Raw genomic sequence first — 18,215 nt, 5'->3', positions numbered from 1 at the left:
GGGAGAGAGAAAGGAGAGCACTGACCCCACCTGCACGGGAGGGACAGGAACGGCCTCACCTTCCCGGCCCCGGGACGGTGCCAGGTGCAGCCGTGGGAGGGTGTCCCCCAGCTCCCGGTGCCCTCTGCTGCCCACAGCGGTGCTGCCGTGCTGTGCCCCCGCTCCTCTGGAATAATGGGGACTGGACCTGCGGTGCCATAGCCTCGCGGCAGCCCTCGTGGGGATGAAAGGAGCTGGGTGTTGGTGAGCACGCGCCACTCTCCCCGCGAGCGTGCAGAGCAGGTGGACACCCGCCCGGCCTCGCGGGTGGGCTGGTCTGGAAACGTGGTGCTTCCTAGGAGGCCACGTCTCACTGTGCCGTTCCCTTGTTTGTCCTCCCGTCGCTGTCTGCTCTCCCAGGAAAGCACTTGCAGGGTAGCTTGTGGCTGCCTAGCGCGGCGGTCGGCAAACTGCGGCCCCCTGAGCGTGGCTCTTCCACAAAACACCACGTGCGGGCGCGCACGTACAGTGCGATTGAAACTTTGTGGCCACGCTCAAGGGGCCAAAGAGCCGCATGTGGCTTGCGAGCCGCAGTTTGCTGACCGCTGGCCTGGAGTGTTAGCTGCAGGGCTAGCAGCAGCGGCAGCCACCCTCCTGACGAGCTGTGTCTGCCCTCAGGTGTGGGACTGTCGCACGGGGGCGCTGATGCACAGCTCGGCGGTGCTGACAGGTAACTGGCCCTTAACTAGCCCTTATGTTTGTTCGTTCTGCCTGTGGCCACGCCTCTGCGCTCTCCTGGGGCAGGTGTGGTCGGCACACGGAGCGCCAGTCGGGGGTCAGTATCACCCCTCTAGCTGCCTCGCTCCCACCGACTGTCTTCATTTTAGCTTTAAAGTCTGAGCGTGGCTGGGAGCTGTGGAAGGTGGGGGTGTGGGGAGGCGTGGCCACGGCGCTGTCCCACAGAGCAGGGCCCGGAGCTGCGTGTTCGTGGGACGCGTGCCCCGTGGGCCCAGGCATGCGGCCGGGTCCCCACACACTCTCCTCAGTCCGTCCCCTTGGTCATGGCTGACACCGTCCACGGTCGCCACAGATACACAAACGCATTCAGCGTTTGCACACTGGCACCGGCGGTGGGGCAGGGTGCCAGCATGGGTCTCCGTGGGGCCTGTGAGATGCGGGGCCGGGTGACCTCCGTGCAGGGCCCCAGCGCCTCCTGGGAGTGGTTTCCTGGTCCCGCTAGGCCCAGCACTCCTCTCCTGGGAAGGGAGCAGGGAAGCCATGTGAGGGCAGCAGTGTGGCCCTGACTCCGCATCCCCCGAGGGCCGCGGTCTGCGGGGACGGGCTGCTGTCACACTCGGCGGCAACACAAGCAGGGCCAGAGCCTGGGCCTGGGGATCGTGCTGGAATTACTTTCCTGAAATTATGTGAACTACCGGACTGTCCAGAAAACAATTACAAACTTGGTTTTCACATCATTTAGAGTTTTTAGGCCATGGGGTGTTTTTAAATGCCCATTTATCTTAACTCTCCTTCCAAATTCTTGGCAGTTTAGATGCACAATATGTCTTAAGTGAAATGACATCCTAGGCAGCAATTTAAAAAGATGCCATTTAATTGCTGTCCATCATGAATCCTTAGCTTCATGGAGCCTGGCCACCCGAGGCCCGTCCTGGGGCGTCTGTGCTCCGGGCACTTGCTGTGCGGTCCCCCCGCCCCCCCCCCCCCCCCCCCGCCAGCGACTCAGCGAGGGCTTAAGTGACGCGGGCAGAGACGCAGTCACCTGCCAGCCCAGCACTGTACTCGCTGTTTCTACTTTCTGTGCAGAAATGATTTCAGAGCAGTTGGAACTGACTGAAGGAATAAGTAAGCTGAGAGTTTCCTTTAAACTGTACCAGCGCCTTTGAGGGTAACGTTCGTCTCTTCCTCTCACCAGCCTCCCCCCTCCTGAGCCTCTTCATCGATGGGGAGAGCCAGCAGCTGGTGGCCGGGGGCGCCGAGGGCCAGGTGAGGGCAGGGTCGGGGCCTCCTGGAGCCGCACACCTGGCTCACCCGAGTGACCGCTGTCACCCTGGAGTCCCCGGGCTGTCCCGGGCCCTGGTGGCGTGCGCCTGGGGAGCCCGCCGGGGTCTGCAGAGGCCTGTGTGGTGCCTGCACCCGAGACAGTGCCCTCAGCCACGGTCAGCAGGGGCCGAGGGGTGGGGCTCAGACCAGGGCAGAGGCTCGGGGACCCCAGGGCCACGCGCCTTGTCTCTCGTCTGCTCCCACCCTCGTCCCTTGTCTGGCTCTCCCTGCCTTTCCTCGCGCCCGCTGACGAGGGCGAGGCCCCCGTCTCGTTTGCCAGCTGTGCATCTTCAGTTTGGTTGAAGGTCATCATTATCGTCATGTGACGCGTGTGGACCTGAGGAAAGAGACGGAGAGTTTCTACGCCAGGCGGCCAGGTGATGCCCCTGACCTCTCACCTCTGACCCCGGATGTGAGGCAGGAGGGGCTGCAGCAGGGTCAGGTCTGACCTCAGACCTCTGCAGGAACCACAGATCCGGGGGAGGGGGGGGGTAAGGGGGAGGGTCTAGTGAACACTCCACTCCTTCTGTGGGTGGTTGTCATGGCGATGAGGGTCCAGGGTGAATGCCTTCCGGCCGCCATGGGTTTTCCTCGCTCAGCAGACTGTGCCTTGCTCAGATCTGGGTTCCCCCTGGATGGGCCCCGCCCGCCCTGTTGTGTGTCACCTGTCGTCACCTCCCCTGCCCCCCCCCCCGTCTTTCCCACCCCCCCACCCCCGGGCGCACGGTCCCACGCGCTCCAGCCGCCTAGGTTCTGTCAGGAGCTGCCTGCCCGGGGCCTGGTTCTGCCTGTAGTCCGGCAGGGCCTCCCGTGGGACTGCCGTCCGAGGCTCCGAGCGCAGGCCACCCTCCGCCCGCACGCCGAGGGCAGCGTAGGCCCAGTTTGCATTTCTCGCTTTTTCCCAGATGACTCTAGCCATTCCTCTTAAAATCGGCCAGAATTGCCTTTTCCCAACTGTCTACCTTTTCCGAATGCTTTACGTCTTGGCTGTCGTGATTTCTTCTGTTAGAGCCCATTTATCCTGAAGCAAAGCTCAAACCACTGTAACCCACGGCGACCGTGCCCTCCCTCCCTCTGTGGCCTGTACTGGACACCCGCGCCCTGCGGCCTCGTGACGGGGCCGCTGCTTTCTCGTGTCCACTATGAGGAAGCAGCCCATGTCCCTCGGCCCCAATCGGCCGACCAGCAGCACCTGCGTCTGCCACTCCCCGCCCCCCCCCCCCGCCCCCCATGCTTCCCCTCCATGTGGGATTGTCACTGACTCTTCCAGGAGAGAGCGGGCTGGACAGAGGGGATGGGGTCGACGTGGTGCTCCCCGTCCTGAGCCTGGCGCGCTGCGACCTGCCACCGGGCCCCGGCCCCGGGCATGGATGGTGAGTGTGGTCGCTCGGCCCGGCCCCCAGGAGAAAACCCCTCAAGTCAGGTCCGTTTCTTAGGTGGTGGGAACGACACCGGGTTATTTTAGTGTTTGTGTAGCTGTTGGTGATGTTAGCATTGAGTATTTAAGTCTTAAAGTTGGTCAACTTGGTCAGTCATGTTCAATGTATTTGATAAGAGAAATGGGGTTATTTTATTTTGCTCATAAAATCTAGGCAGCTCTCGGCCTGTGTGGTGGGTGAAGGGAGCCGCACTCCTAAGTCGTTCTGCAGTGTGTGCGTTTAACATGGTCCGCGACGAGCTCACTCACCTGTGTTTGGTAGAAATGCTACAGGTACTTGGCAGCACAAGGAGGCCGCTGCTTAACTGGGATTAAAAGGGAGGTGGCAGGTGTGTCCACCCGTGGCACAGAGCGTGGGAGGTTCCGGACACGACCAAGGACTCCGGCCCCCAGGAGGCAGGGGCAGGGTCGGGGGCTGCAGCCCTGCCTGTGGCCTGGCTGGGGTGGCCCTGTCTGCCCAGACGCCCCTGGCTGGTGGCACGTGGCTGGAGGCCAAGCGGAGCAGTCGCCTGGCGGGCAGTTGAGCTGACTGTGGGGCCTGAGACTGTGGGCGCCCGTCCCAGGCAGGCAGTGATGGGAGGGTCTGGACCGCGTCTCAGGGTCCCGTTTCCCCCAGGACAACTGACTTGTTGCTCTGTGGTCTGGCGTTGGAGGTGAGGACGCCAGGAATGGGTCCCGGGGAGCTGGGCTGTTGGAGGTGCCCGGTGACCAGGCTGTGCCTGGCTCAGTCCTCAGGTGCCGGAGGGAGACCGTGGGCCAGAGGGGGCGCATCCGTCACAGAGGAACTCGCGTCTGGTTTGTGAGCTGGACGCCAAGAAGAGGAAGCAGCAGAGCTGTGTGCCGCTCGCTGGGAGCTCTGCTGCTCGGTGCAGTTTCCTCTGGAGTTTGCTTCTCGCGTGCAAAGCTGCCTGCCGGCCGGTGGGCAGGAGCCTCACGGGGCCGCCTGCGCTGTCCTGCGGGGGACGCGCACTAACCTCTCGCGGCCTCAGGATGTCGCAGATCAGAGCTGAGTTGCTGGTCTCACCGGAGACTGGATTCCAAGGGCACCCAAACCCTTTGACACCAGCCCAGCTGTGGGTGCTCGTAGCTTGTAGCTCAGGCGGCAGGCACATTCACCTGCAGCGGGCAGAGAGGCCCCGTGCGGTCTCCGCGGTTACGCTGTGCTCACAGGAGCGTGGGTGATGCTCGGGGACGACACCCTGGAACTGAAGCTCACAAATGAGACCGGCCCACGTGTCTCTCTCTGAAGCCTTTCCCCGGAGAGGACCGGCTGTGTGTGGGTCGGAAGCTCCGCTGGACTATTCATCCTGAACCTGGCGAGCTTTGAGCTGGAGGCTGCCCTGCATTACAAGGGTGAGCGCAGATTCGAACCACCTTCGCTGTACATTTCATGTCACGTTAATGTTATCTTTGACTGTTGTTGGGGAGTGAGTTTTAGGGCAGAAAGCCCTTAAATGTTGCTTATTTCTCTTTGTGGAAATTCAGATTTTCGAAACCTCAGCATCCAGGTGGCCGGGTCGTGTGCCATGACGAGCAGCCGTGGGAAGGTCAGTCCTCAGCGCTCCCGACCTTGGCGTCTGGGGGCGTCCATCTGTCCGTCCGTCCACGTGACTCGTGCTCCCTTTCCTCCGCGTGTGACATGCCGGCTTTCCCATGAGGCCTTTGTGGGGAAGTTGTGAGGAGCCACGGTGCTCTGCGGGCTCCCCACCCATCAGGCAGCACGGCTGCTGTGAGGGACGCGGGCTCCCTGCAGGGACGGCTGTGTGCACTGCAGTGGGGCCTGCTCGTCTGTGATGGCATCACAGTCACGTCTCATTCTGTCACCACCCATCACAGGCCTTCTGCTTACTCGCTTCCATGTTTGGCAATGAGATCGCCGGCTTGGAGCTCGACCCAGCCGCTCTGGTGAGGTCCCAGCAGCACCCCCACCTGGGAACGCAGCTCTCAGTGCTGCCCAGGTATGTCTGCCAGGTGGGTCTGCCAGGTGGGTCTGCCAGGTGGGTCTGGCAGGTGGGTCTGCCAGGTGGGTCGGCCAGGTGGGTCTGCCAGGTGGGTCGGCCAGGTGGGTCTGCCAGGTGGGTCTGGCAGGTGGGTCTGCCAGGTGGGTCTGGCAGGTAGGGGCTATACGTGTCTGTGTATCAGTTGGCAGAATTCAGAGCAAAGTTCAGTAAACTCCCACCTATACTACCCTTAAGTTTGTTTTAGTGTGAAACACCGTTGTATTTCAGGATAGAATGCAGATTATAAAACAGTGTTTTTATAAAATACAAATTTACTTCTTGGGAAGATAAGAATGAGCTTGAGGGTTGGTCGCTCCTCTCAGCTGCAGGCCACACCTGCAGGGACTGGTCTGTGACCGCCCTCAGGCCCCTGTTGTGTGGAAACAGCTCCCACGGTGCAGTTCTGTTTTCAGCTCCGGTGTCTCGCCGACCTCCCCTCTGTATTTTGGAGTCGCTGAGGCGACACGTATCAAGCCGGCCGGCCACCAGCAAGCCGGTCAGTGTGACATGAAACATGAACATGAAAACGCAGACGTTGTTATCGTTGTGTCGTGCTGCCTGGGGGGGGGGGGGGTCTGCTGGGCTCCTTTGTTCCTGCCCCTCTCATGTTTCTGTGCAGGGAATGTGCGAGGTTTCTTCTCCTGAACTGTGTACAACTCACAGGAACTCAGGAACTGCTGCTTCTCAGGGTCCAGCAGTGCGGGCTGTGGGCGCTGGGATATGATGGATCATGAGATGTTTTTTCTCGTTTCTCTAACTGCCTTGCCAGCTACTCAGAGCTCCCTGCGGGACCAGCCCCTGGTCTTCCACAGCCGCGTCCGGTCCTCCGGGTACACGGCTGCACCCCAGTGAGTAGATGGCTCATAGCCGCTCCCACGGGAGCAGGGCAGTGACAGTAGCTGCGGCCTAGTGTGTCCTGAGGGCCACCAGCAGGGCGGGAGATGGGAGACGGGAGGTGGGAGACGGGAGACGGGAGATGGCGGGCACCACAGTTAGAATGGGGTTGGCCCCTCACAGATGTGCAGCAGCCGCAGGGCCAGCCTGCTGAGTGCTCAGTGTGCACCGGCCCCTTGGCCCCTGGGTCCTTGCCTGGCTGCAGTGGTTGTGACTGACCACCTGTGAGGAGGGACATGGCCTGGGGCCTGACCGCACTGTCCCCCCCAGACCACAGCCTCGCTCTGACCACGGTGTTAAAATCGCTGCACCCAGCGCTGGGGCGCAGCAGGGCTGTCAGGGCCGAGTGGGAGCGGCGGGCTGGGAACTGGGGCTCACGAGGACTTTCAGGTACAGCAGCCACGGGCCCCGGTGCTTCAGGGCCCGCGTGTCTCAGAAGCAGGCACTGCCCCTCAAATCTTGACCCGTTGTCTGTCTGAACCCCGTCACAAAACAGCCAGTGAGCGGGAAGCCTGGGGGCCCTGGTTGACTCGTCCCCGATGACTCCCCTCTGCCATGCTCCCCTGATGCCCCCTGCAGCCACCCTCTGGGCTCCCCACCATCCTCCTGGGCCAGGGGCACCGCCCAGAGGCCCACCTGGTGGTGCTTGCAGTGGCCAGGCCGCTGCTCCCCTCTGTGCGACGTTCCACCTCCGGCCCCCGCCAGCCCTCTGGCTCCTCCGCTGTGGCCTGCCCACGATGGCATGACCAGCGCTGTCCGTAGAAGTACACTGCCGCCCGGTGCAGTTGGTTTCCCAGCACTGCCGCCCGGTGCAGTTGGTTTCCCAGCACTGCCGCCCGGTGCAGTTGGTTTCCCAGCACTGCCGCCCGGTGCAGTTGGTTTCCCAGCACTGCCGCCTGGTGCAGTTGGTTTCCCAGCACTGCCGGCCGGTGCAGTTGGTTGCCCAGCACTGCTGCCCGGTGCAGTTGGTTTCCCAGCACTGCCGGCCGGTGCAGTTGGTTGCCCAGCACTGCCGCCTGGTGCAGTTGGTTGCCCAGCACTGCCGCCCGGTGCAGTTGGTTTCCCAGCACTGCCGGCCGGTGCTGACGAGTCTCAGAGTTCAGTCACTCCGCATGTGACTGCCTGGGGACACGATGGCACGTATGCGTGGCTGTGCTTCTCACTGTTCTCTTAAGCAGCTGAGGCCCGTCACCTCGGAAGCTGATGTGAGCCTTTCCTTCCCGCAGTGTGACCATGTTCTCACCCAAGACCAATGTCAAGAGTGGCTGTAAGAGACCTTCACGACGCAGGAGCACTCACACCTGGTGGGCAGCTGGCTGACCTTCCGAGTAAACTTGGTGATTTGGAGAAACCCTTTAAATAGTGTACTGACTTTTCACACAGGTGTAGACCTGTATGTGTCTGTGTGTATGTACACATGTACACAGGCATGTGCACACATTGATGTATGTCCTTCAGTCAAAGTTAACTCTGATGTATGTACATGTGTACACAGACGTGTGCACCATCGATGTATGTCCGTCAGCCCGCCCCTGGTTTCTTTTGAAAGCTGGGAAGGTGATGATCTGCTCACGATGGAAGCAGTCAGTGTGAGGGAGACACGACCCACAGGGTCTAAACTCAAAGCAGAACCGACCTGCCCCTCCCTGAGCCGTCACGGTGTCCCACGAGGTCACTTACATGTGGTCAGTGCTTGGTGTTTGTGCTGAAACACCTGCATGTTGGCACGAAGGGATGCCAGTCTTTCAAGAGTCATTTCGTGGTCCTGGAAGTCAGTTTATGTGCGTCTGCACCATGTCTGATGGGATGGAGTTACACACAGGAACGGGGAGATCCAGTGCATTTGTTGCCCGTCTCCCCTCGAACCCCCTCCTGACCTTTATCTTCTCCGCCTCCTTAAGTCAGGAGTGCCCTTCGGACAGCCCTCCGCCGACCCAGCTCCGCAGGCGGCTGGCTGTGGCCGCGGGCCCGGTGGCCGTGCACTGCGTGCAGTTCTCAGGTATGGCGTGGGGAGGCGCTCACTGCCCGTGTCCCTCGTGCATAGAGTTTAAGCAACCTTGTGACCTTGCAGCCTCGCGACCTCGGTGGCCTGGAGCCACAGGGCAGTGCTGGGTTTAGACTGAGACCAGCACTTGTCCCCTGTGTGTGGGAGGAGCGGGTGCAGAGCCCGGCCGCACAGCTCCCGTCTGCACTCCAGGCCTGCGGAGTTGCCGTGTCCGCCTTTTCCTCACATGAAGGCCTGGGGGGAAGGCTGCTCGGAGGGTCTGTGTGGGGAGGAAAAGCAGCCCGTCCCCGTCCCCTGGGGGGCGGAGGAGCCCACAGGCGAGGACTGTGTGCCCGTCAGCGCTGTCCCTCCCGCGGCCAGGCCGCTCGGCTCTGTGGCAGCTGTCCTGTCTCAAGGGCATCGAGACCCCTCCCCAGACTTCCCTCCTGGCCACCGGTGTTTTTCTAATGAATTTGGGAGGAGAGAGGAGGCGGCTCTCCTGAAGCAGCTCCTGGTCTCACTGATCTCCGCTCCTTTCAGAGTAAATGCTGGTCCCCAGGCCCTGCCCTCGGTCTGCGGTGGACGGGGGCCTGGCCAGTGCTGCACCCGGGCCACCTCCTCCAGCCGCTGCCCGAGTACCACTGGCGGATCTGGGGTTACTGACAGCCGTGCGGAGTCCCCTTTGCTTTTCATGCAATTCCAGCCAAACGCTGCAGGATAATGGGAGATGAGAGCTGGATGGACTGTCCCCCACAGACCGCAGCCTCGCTCAGTGAACAACACGTCTGTGATGTCTGACGTGCTTGCTACTGAGCGTGGGACTGCAAGGTAGGACCCGCCTTCTGAACGTCCTGGAGGAAGTCGTAGTTGATTTCTGCCTCCCCTTAGGGAAACGTAAGACGGAACTGCTTAGCAAACCTGCCGCTTATGCGTCTGCTGGGGCAGGCTGATGGCAGGGGCCCAGGGCGGAGCCGTGGTCCAGGGAGCTCTGGGCTCAGACCCGCATTGGTGCCTCAGCTCCCCGTGGACGAAGCCCAGCAGCCTCAGGGCTGGGGTTCAGCCTCAGGGGAGCCGGGACCTGCTCGTCTCGGATGCCCTTGCTTCCCGAGGGGACGATCCACTCACCTGAACATCGTCTCTGCTTTCTTGAGCAGGAGACGGGCGCTGGCTGGCCTGTGGCCTGGCCGACCACCTGTCCCTGGTCTTCGATGCCCATCTGACTGGAGCACCTGCTGTTTTCTCAGGTAAGACGTGGCCACCCTGGTCACGTGAACTTACGGGCGGGTCTCTCCGGCCCTGAAGTTGGTCGCTGAGGCCCCTTTCGTTCCCTTTGAGACGGCCAGAGTAGAACCCGGCTTGAGTTGGGGGAGGAAGCAGCGAGGTTTAACCCATTGGCCTCCGCTGAGCCTGCCCTCCACCCAGAGTGGGGACAGCTGTGGGCCCAGAGCTGCGGCCGGAGCCCAGTTACATGTGGTGACTTCCCGTGGGCGGGCGTCCCTCTGACGTGTGGCCTCGTCAGCTCTGCTGAGTGTGGGTGAGGGAGTCGGGGTGACCTGAGCCAGGAGAGGGAGCCGCTCGGCTGGAAAGAGGGTGCTTGTGGAGGTGCCGTAGCTGGACGGTGGGTGGGGCTGCCCTCCCTTGGGCTGTGTGGGTGGCAGCACTTGGACCTCCGGGCACCTGGGCAGTGGTGCGGAGCCTCAACTGCCATTACCAGTGACCATTGTCAGCTCAGCAGCAGTGAGATGGAAAGTCCCTGAAAGGCCACCAGGGGGCAGCAGAGCCACTTTTTCTTGGGTCCTGTCAGAACTGACCAGAACCAATCAGATCAGACCTCTCTCTCCCTGGTCCCACCCCCTCCTCCCACCGGCTCCTTTAGGTCACGATGGGGCAGTGAGCGCCCTGGGCTGGAGCCACGACGCCCGGTGGCTGCTGTCGGCCTCCCTGGACAGGACCCTGAGGGTGTGGTCGGCCCACAGCCGGGAGCCCGCCCTGTGCCTGGTAAGGGGTGATTCCTGGCGATTTCAGTGGCCAGCCCTGCCACCTCGAGGTCAGGGAGGCCCAGTAGGGCAGGCAGACCCTTCTCCATGCTAGGAGGTGGGAAACGAGGAGGCCAGGAGTTTGCTCAGGCACAGAAGTTAGTGACCGAACTGTTCTTAACACATGATGTGCACACGTGTAACACGCACGCACATATGCAGTGAAACATGCCTTTCGTTTGTTAAGGTCTCAAGATGGCAAAGCTGTTAACACTGAAACACTGGGGACTTTCAATGTGCGCTCAGTGTGCTTGTGCAGGGGAGGCAGTGACGGCGGCCTAGGGCCTGCCTTTTGGGGAGAAAACATCTTGTTTCAGTGAACCTGCAGGTCGTTCGGAAGCGGAACGTTAGGACAAGAGGGGAGAGTGACAACAGGACACGAGAGCCGTGCACTGCCAGCCTGCAAGGCTCATTGCAGGAAAGGGCGGCGCCAGGAGGCCTGGGGGGAAGGGGACACAGGCCCAGTGCAGGCTCGGGGGTCGGGCGGTGGCCCCGCTTTCAAGGAGACCCCTCCTTGTGGGGTGTTATGGCCACACGTGTGGGCTGTGCAATGTGAGCATGGGCCCCTCACAACTACACTTTAAAACCTGTGTAAGGTTTTGGCTTTAACAAAATCCTTGATACTTAATATTTTTGCTGCCAAGTTTTATGTCTTTTGTTTTAAAGTTTTCAATGGCCAGACCTCAAAACACTCATGACAGGAAAATCTAGTCATAACATCTTTTAGAAGAAGGGGGGGAGAGGAAGCAGACATCGTGAACTGGTTGAGCAGAGACTGTTTAACATTTAGAACAGGTGGGTGTCAGGTGTAAAGATGGAAGAATGCCAGTTAGAGTAGCGGCGTTAATCCCAGTGGGATAAGCATGAGGGTAGCGTGCGGGTAGCGTGACGGTAGCGTGTGGGTAGCATGATGGTAGCGTGCGGGTAACGGCCGTGATGTGCTTACAGGGCACAGACGTGTTCCCAGAGCCTGTGCACCACGCGCAGTTCTACTACCTCGATTCGTTCGTGCTCGTGTCCTCGGGCCCCGAGTTCCAGCTGCTCAGGCTCCACCTGGACACGCGCAAAGATGAGATCAGACGGTGGGCGGCCCGTCCGGAGCCATGGCTCCTGTGGTGGGCGGAAGCGTGTTTCAGCGATAGGTGACGTGTGAGGCAGTGTCTACATTTAAACACAGTTTTCATCCAAACTGTGGGGACCTCATGTTACCGCGGTGTGTGTGTGTGGGGGGGGGGGCTGCCTCCTGCTTCCACGCCCATCCTGAGCCTCATTCCCAAGCCTAGGACTCCGCCCACTTTGCCCTGGAGTCTGAGCTGCCCCTGCATGTCCTGGCCCAGACCCCACCCTGCACTCACCTGCCCGTCGAAGGTGCGGGCTGATGGCCTGGTTCGTCCTCACTGAGCCCCCAGCAGCTTTGCCCCGGCCCCTGCTGTACCTGCCAGTGCCCCAGGCCTCCCCCACCTGGGCCAGGCTGGCCGCCGTGACTCAGCCACGCTTCCCTGGGACCGTGCTCTGCGCCGTCCTCGCCACAGCTGAGACACGTGTGTGAAGCCTCTAGGGAACATTAGCTGTTATGTGTGATGGGAGCACAGTCACTGGTACCGTGGGGTGTCTCCGAGGCCTGCGGTCACCGTAGAATTGGGAGCCAATGTGCTTTCTCACGGACGGCAGTGCCGTGTTTGTGGCTGAGACGACGGTGGTTTTCATGAAGTTGTAAAGTTAGGTGGCTGGCTCACATTCCCTCATCCTAAACCGTGATTATATTAGGGGGTATGAACACTTTTTACATGTCCAGCGTTTCACAGGTAGGACGCTTAGTTGTGGAGGGAAACAGAGACACTGACATCTTGTCTGTTCCAGATACAAACAGAGGAGCCGGTGCACCCGCGTGTTCCGGCTCCCCACGACTGGGGCCGCGGAGATCACTGGCCTGTCCGCCGCCAACGAGTTTTATTCCCGTATCCTTTCTCCTGTCCCGAGGGCTGTGGCCGGAGCCCGGCCTCCGCACGCAGCTGAGCGTCTCAGCTCCTCCCCGCGTGGCACTGCGGAGCCCAGACTCCGGTGAACTGATTCTGAACAATGTGACAGCTCATCTCAGCAGTGAGGGGCCTTAAGGGTTAGAAAGGGGACGCGGTGGCGCCTCTGACCGGCAGCGGCACACGCGGTGTCGGCTCCGCGTCTTGGGACCGCGTGACTCAGTGCAGGGCCAGACCCACCCCAGTGGCCTCGAAACAGCTGCACTTCAGTGGGACATAACACAGAGCCCAAAGCTTTACTTATTTTAGTCTTTAGGGCTAACATCAGCCCTTTTCATTAAAAAGCATCTATTTAAAATTACTTGGAAGCAAAAATCAAAATCTTCAGGAATCTATTTTGTAACATTTTAATTTACTCAGAGGCCTCATTTGAATTCTTTTGAAGAGTTCTGTAGTTGAAATTTCATAAGGACTGGCTTTGGTATTAGAAGGTTCTAGAATATTCTGTTAATATGCGTTATTTTTAGTCTAGAACCTTTTGCTAAAAACAAAACAAACAGCCTCCTGCGAAGTGTGCTGTTGTGCCTGCGGTTCCCCACGTGAAGGTTCTGCTCTGCTGTCCGCGTGGGGCCCATGATCAAACCCCGTGCCCTTTCTCTGATGTGCACGTCTCAGGATTTGGGCAGATTTTCCTGCCGTTCTGGCTAAGCACTGGCAGTTGGGTAGTTCATAGGGTCACGAGACCCCTCAGAGCCCACGGAGTTGATCACACTCACCTGTGATGTGTCCGGACGTGGCCACTGCCCAGCCTCAGACCGGCTCCGAGCCAGCCCCTCCTCCTGCACACGCAGCCGCGCCGCTGAGCATCTCCGATTGGAGTATTTCCCAGGCGCCTCGACCCTCATTTATCTCATGGTGGAACTTGGTCTTTCACCCCGAAATCTGCTCTGCCCAGGCCTCCCCTTTGTCCTCAGCCCCCCACCCCCCACCCCCGCTTAGAGAGGCAGGGCCCGCGTGGGGAGCGGCCTGAGACCCCACCTCTGTGGACTTAGGCGTTCCCTAACGGAGCCCAGACCTGGTGCTGGCCGCCAGCCGGAGCAGGACAGTGGAAGTTTTCGACCTCAACGTGGGCCGCAGCGCCGCCGTGATCCAGGGAGTCCATTCCCGGCCCCCCCACCAGATCTGCCAGAACCAGGTGAGTGAGGTTGGGCCTGCACATCGTCTGTGAAATGCCACGTCCAAGGCTGTCACCAATGCCATTGTGAGATGCACTTGCATGTCTCCCACCAAATCCAAGGCGAGTTCCTGTCGATCAGGAAGTCGTTCTGAGCCTGGATGTGGGGCGCTGGAGGCATTTTCACGTCATCAGGGGTGAATATTGGTGCGTTGGGCTGTGATGGTTGCACGGGCCTCTTTGGAAGCCTGGGGAGGGTCGGGCAGCCCTGACGGTGGAGTGACGGCTGTGCAGGCACCGCAGGAGCGCAGGGCAGCCACCAGGCCAGCAGCTCCTATCAGGACCGGCTGGTGGTTTTGACACGCCCACAGCAGGGCTCCGGCTCGGCGGGGGAGCTGGCCTTCAGGTGGAGGCCTGTTGCGCAGTCGGCTCAAAGGACACATTGTTACTCAGAGCAGCCCCGGGAGCCTAGTGCCAACTCCGCCTGGCCTGCAGCCGCAGTTCTGCCTTCGGTGCATCGGCATGTTCCCGTTTGGGCCGAGTGAATGTGTACCCTGGAGTCCGGCCGTGACCCTGAACCTCCCCGTGTTCGTGCGTGGAGTCTGTGCGGGCCACAGGCTGTCATCCAGGCCTTGGTGCCTTTCTGGGTCCCTGCACAGCACATCTCAGAGCTGGTGTGAGCGGGAGGGCGCTCCCTCGGCTGCTGCCCTGGCTGGATGGCGCCGAGGGCTCGGGCCACAAGGAGGTTTTCCTGGGCGGTGACCGGGCCAGCGGCAGGGCCTCTGCGACCAGCGCGCAGGGGACGCATGCGGACGTCCCCGAGCCCTCACCAGGCGCTAGGGCCTGTGATCGCAGATCGTCGAACACGGATGGTGACCTGTGCTCTAAAACGCACCCTGGAGAGCTAATACCTCAGTCCTGTGACCTCTCTCCTGGGCTTCCGGGGGGGACACGCATGTCGCTAAGCTTAAGGTCAGAGTGCACCACTGGTGATTGTCCACATGGTAGCTTTTAGAGTCCAATTATGACGTTGTAAGTAAGGACAAAGCTGTGGACTTCTGGTGATGACCTTGGCTGCGATCTTGTCAGCTGTCGGCAGCGTGATGGTGACCAGCTCCGTCTCGAGATGCACCTGCTCTCCCCTTGCACCATAGGGATCGTCATTCACGACCCAGCCACCTCAGGACTATAATCTTTTCGCAACCACCGCTGTGGGTGACGGGGTCCGGCTGTGGGACCTGAGAACCCTGAGGTGAGGCCGTCGTTCTGTGCAGGGGCAGGTGTGTGTGGGTAGATGGTGGGGGGGCAGGTGTGCGGGGGCAGGTGTGCAGGGGGCAGGTGTGCAGGGGGGCAGGTGTGCAGTGGCAGGTGTGTGGAGGGCAGCTATGCCGGGGCAGGTGTGTGGGGGGCAGGTGTGCGGGGGACAGGTGTGCGGGGGCAGGTGTGCAGGGGGACTAGGGGGAGACCAGGACCACAGGGCGTGTATCTATTGAAGCGCATGCTGTGAACTCAGAGCGACAAGGTTGGGGAGTCTGTTCACACTGACCCTTCTCGGAAAAGTGATTTGTACCCAGAATCGGTTACAAAATGTGGAAAAACCACAGCTCCGGTCTTTCCTCTGGGTGTTGGCTCTGGCTGCCCCCAAAGGTGGTGGCGATTTTTTTCAATAAACCCAGCTCCATTTCCCTTACTTTTGTTTTAATTTTTTTAAAAAACATATTTCTATTGATTTCAGAGAGAAAGGGAGAGGGAGAGAGAGAGATAGAAACATCAGTGATGAGAGAGAATCACTGATCGGCTGCCTCCTGCACGCCCCACACTGGGGACTGAGCCTGCAACCTGGGCCTGTGCCCTGACCAGGAATCAAACCGTGACCTCCTGGTTCACAGGTCGACGCTCAACCACTGAGCCATGCTGGTGGGGCTGTTTTTGTGCTTTTGGGTTTTTGGGTTTTTTTACAATAAACAAATCTTATGTAGCTCTTTAACAGTTGGTTGTAAAACTTAACCAGCCTTGATAGAATGTTGCACCTTCCAACAGCCTTTGAATTATTGATTCAAATAATTTATGATTTTAAAAGTAGGTTTTTATATTTTTAAAGATCTCCAGAATATACTTATCACTTGATAGTCTTCATGTATAAAAGTTGGATTATCGTTAGTTTGGCATCTTTGAGACTTTATGGTTTAGAAGTCTTTTAGTTACTGTTGAGGGTCTCTAGAATAACCTCTGTTCAATCATCTTCACAAATAAAAACGTTCTTATCAGTTTGTTCATTTTTGTGAAACAGGTCAATATCCTAATTTGGGTTAAAAATGAAAAAAATCATTTTTTCTCCTGGTGTTTCTTTTATTTTCCTCGTAGGTGTGAGCGCCGTTTCGAAGGACACCCGACCCGCTGCTTCCCGTGTGGGATTGCCTTCAGCCCCTGCGGGCGTTTCGTGGCGTGTGGCGCGGAGGACAGACACGTATGTACTGGTCTCAGTCCCAGGGCTGGACGTGCCTGTGGAGAGGGCGGCGTGGGTGCTCAGCAGGGTGAAGCAGGCTGATGCTGGAGGCTGTCACGAGTGTAAGAGCAGTGGCGTGAGGTGCGAGAGGTCGTCCTGGTATTTTTCGTGAAGCAGGGAACTTGAAACACCGTTGCTTATTCATTCCTTCCTCACTCAGTGACTTACTGTGTGTGACATGCTGTGTTTCCTTTGACCTCCCAGATAGTAACATCTATATATATATATAAGCCTAAGTGACCATTTGACCGGTAGCTATGACATGCACTGACCACCAGGTGGCAGACGCTCAACGCACAGGCATGGAAACACGGAACAGACTGATGAATCTCAGAGGGACGGGGGAAGGGGGGAGGGTGGGAAAAGATTAACCAAAGATCTTATATGCATCCTAGAGGTCTGGTGCACAGATTCATGCACCGGTGGGGTCCCTCAGCCCGGCCTGTGGAAATAGGGCCGAAGCCGGCAGTCCGACATCCCCCAAGGGGTCCCGGATTGCAAGAGGGCTCAGGCCAGGCCGAGGGACCCCACTAGTGCACAAATCTGTGCACTGGACCTCTAGTTGATAAATAAAGTGACACATACCTTAGGATGGATTTGGAACAAATAGTAATTTATGTTTGTTTGTCTTTAACGTATTTGGGAAGGTCTGTGTAGTGTCTTAGGGCTGTGGTAACAAATTACCCCAAACTCAGCAGCTTCAAGCAACAGACCCTGGTCCCTGCAGCCTGGAGGCCCTGGGTCTCACTCAGGTGCTGGGAGGATCGGTCCCCCTCCACTCTCCCTCCTGGAGGCCCTATGGAGGGTCTGGCCCACCTTGGCCTGGGCTTCTCTCCAGGCCCTGCCCATCCTCATCCTGCCCCTTCCTTGTGGGTCTCGAGTCTCACTCTCCTCTCTCGTATGAGGACACCCCAGAGCCACAGGAGCTGTCCCTGTGGCACCTCCTCTCAGAGCACGGCCCTGTGCCCCGAGCAGACTGCTGGCCCCTAGCCCTGGCCTCCTGGCCTGTGGAATTGGGACAGTAATACCGTTTTCTTCATCGGGCAGTAGAGAGGATGAGGTGAGGCAGTTACATAGAAGTTGGTGTTCAATACCTGTCTGCTGCTATTACTAACCTCTGTACTTTATAACCAGAAACAACAGATGCAACAGAGGTGTCAGTCTCCCGTGTCTGTGTAGCCTGGGCCGCAGGCAAGCGGGGAGCCTGGGGCCCTGAGGAGCCTCCAGAAGTGAGGACGTTGTCATTGGGTCAAAATGAGAGATGACCCACCTTTGGCAGCCAGGGCAGTTTGGAAGCACCTGTGGGCTTGGTAGGGGGATCGGAGGGGCCCGGTCTCCCTGAGCTGGGGCCTGGGCTCCTCACCGCCGACCACTGTTGGCACCCCTGCTGGCCGCCGCTGAGCTGCTTGCTGGACACAGCGTCCGTCCTTCTCCGCACCCCTGGTTGGCGGTTCCCAATGGCGCTGAATTGGGACCAGGCACCACCTGTTGAGAGGCTGGGGTACAGAGCCTGACTCCCTTCAGATCCCCCAAACAGCCTGTCTTGACAACGGCCCATAGCGGGGTCTGGGGCAAGGCTGCTGCGTGCGATAGAAACCCCCTCACCTTCGCCTCCTCGTTCGCTGATGGCGGGCTCCCCACCGAACACCTGCGGCCTTGTCTTCCAGGCGTACCTGTACGAAGTGGGCTCCTGCACCTTCTCCCACAGGCTGCCGGGGCACACAGACACGGTCAGCGGGGTGGCCTTCAGCCCGTCTGCCCCTCAGGTACAGCCTCTCCCCACAGGTCTCCCCTCCTCTTCCGTGTCTGTCAGACTCGTTTTGGTGAGTTTTATGCTGTTTAAGACCATGGGCCAGTTGTGATGGCGTGCAGGGAGACAGCCTGAGGAGGAAAGGCCTCGGTGTCTCCTTTGGCGAGAAGGGCTCCGCACGCGGTGCTGCTGGACAGAGCGTGGCTGGACCGGGCAGCTCTGGGAGCCCCGAGCCAGTCGGTGGCACGGAGGTGGACACATGTGCAGGACCAGGGCGGGAAGGGGAGAAGGGGGACCCCAGCTCAAGGAACTGGCCCGATTGGGAGAAAAGATTAAGAGGAAATGACAGCGGCTGCAGATCAGCCGAACAGAGTGCATGGGCTCGTGTTAAAGTGCAGAGGGAGGTGTTTCAATAGA

At 59.5% G+C, this 18,215-nt stretch overlaps 1 protein-coding gene across 1 annotated transcript in view; it reads left to right on the top strand.

Moving 5' to 3' along the window:
• The window catches only part of WDR27 (WD repeat domain 27), a 40,264-nt gene that overhangs the window by 8,080 nt on the left and 13,969 nt on the right, over nucleotides 1-18,215 (top strand). Inside the window, exons 6-24 of the mRNA XM_081094702.1 lie at nucleotides 658-709; nucleotides 1,913-1,983; nucleotides 2,321-2,417; nucleotides 3,311-3,413; nucleotides 4,728-4,831; nucleotides 4,964-5,025; nucleotides 5,315-5,436; nucleotides 5,892-5,974; nucleotides 6,248-6,326; nucleotides 7,599-7,676; nucleotides 8,274-8,371; nucleotides 9,511-9,600; nucleotides 10,233-10,354; nucleotides 11,341-11,474; nucleotides 12,253-12,350; nucleotides 13,442-13,563; nucleotides 14,697-14,794; nucleotides 15,907-16,009; nucleotides 17,716-17,814. Of these exons, the coding sequence (XP_080950828.1) occupies nucleotides 658-709; nucleotides 1,913-1,983; nucleotides 2,321-2,417; nucleotides 3,311-3,413; nucleotides 4,728-4,831; nucleotides 4,964-5,025; nucleotides 5,315-5,436; nucleotides 5,892-5,974; nucleotides 6,248-6,326; nucleotides 7,599-7,676; nucleotides 8,274-8,371; nucleotides 9,511-9,600; nucleotides 10,233-10,354; nucleotides 11,341-11,474; nucleotides 12,253-12,350; nucleotides 13,442-13,563; nucleotides 14,697-14,794; nucleotides 15,907-16,009; nucleotides 17,716-17,814 (1,815 nt within the window). The remainder of the gene's footprint in view (nucleotides 1-657; nucleotides 710-1,912; nucleotides 1,984-2,320; nucleotides 2,418-3,310; nucleotides 3,414-4,727; nucleotides 4,832-4,963; nucleotides 5,026-5,314; nucleotides 5,437-5,891; nucleotides 5,975-6,247; nucleotides 6,327-7,598; nucleotides 7,677-8,273; nucleotides 8,372-9,510; nucleotides 9,601-10,232; nucleotides 10,355-11,340; nucleotides 11,475-12,252; nucleotides 12,351-13,441; nucleotides 13,564-14,696; nucleotides 14,795-15,906; nucleotides 16,010-17,715; nucleotides 17,815-18,215) is intronic.

Source organism: Myotis nattereri (assembly GCF_964212035.1).
Source record: "Myotis nattereri genome assembly, chromosome: 6".
NCBI classification, from domain to species: Eukaryota; Metazoa; Chordata; class Mammalia; order Chiroptera; family Vespertilionidae; genus Myotis; species Myotis nattereri.
The sequence above is the reverse complement of the archived record's forward strand: the minus strand, read 5'-3'. Positions and strand labels throughout refer to the sequence as shown.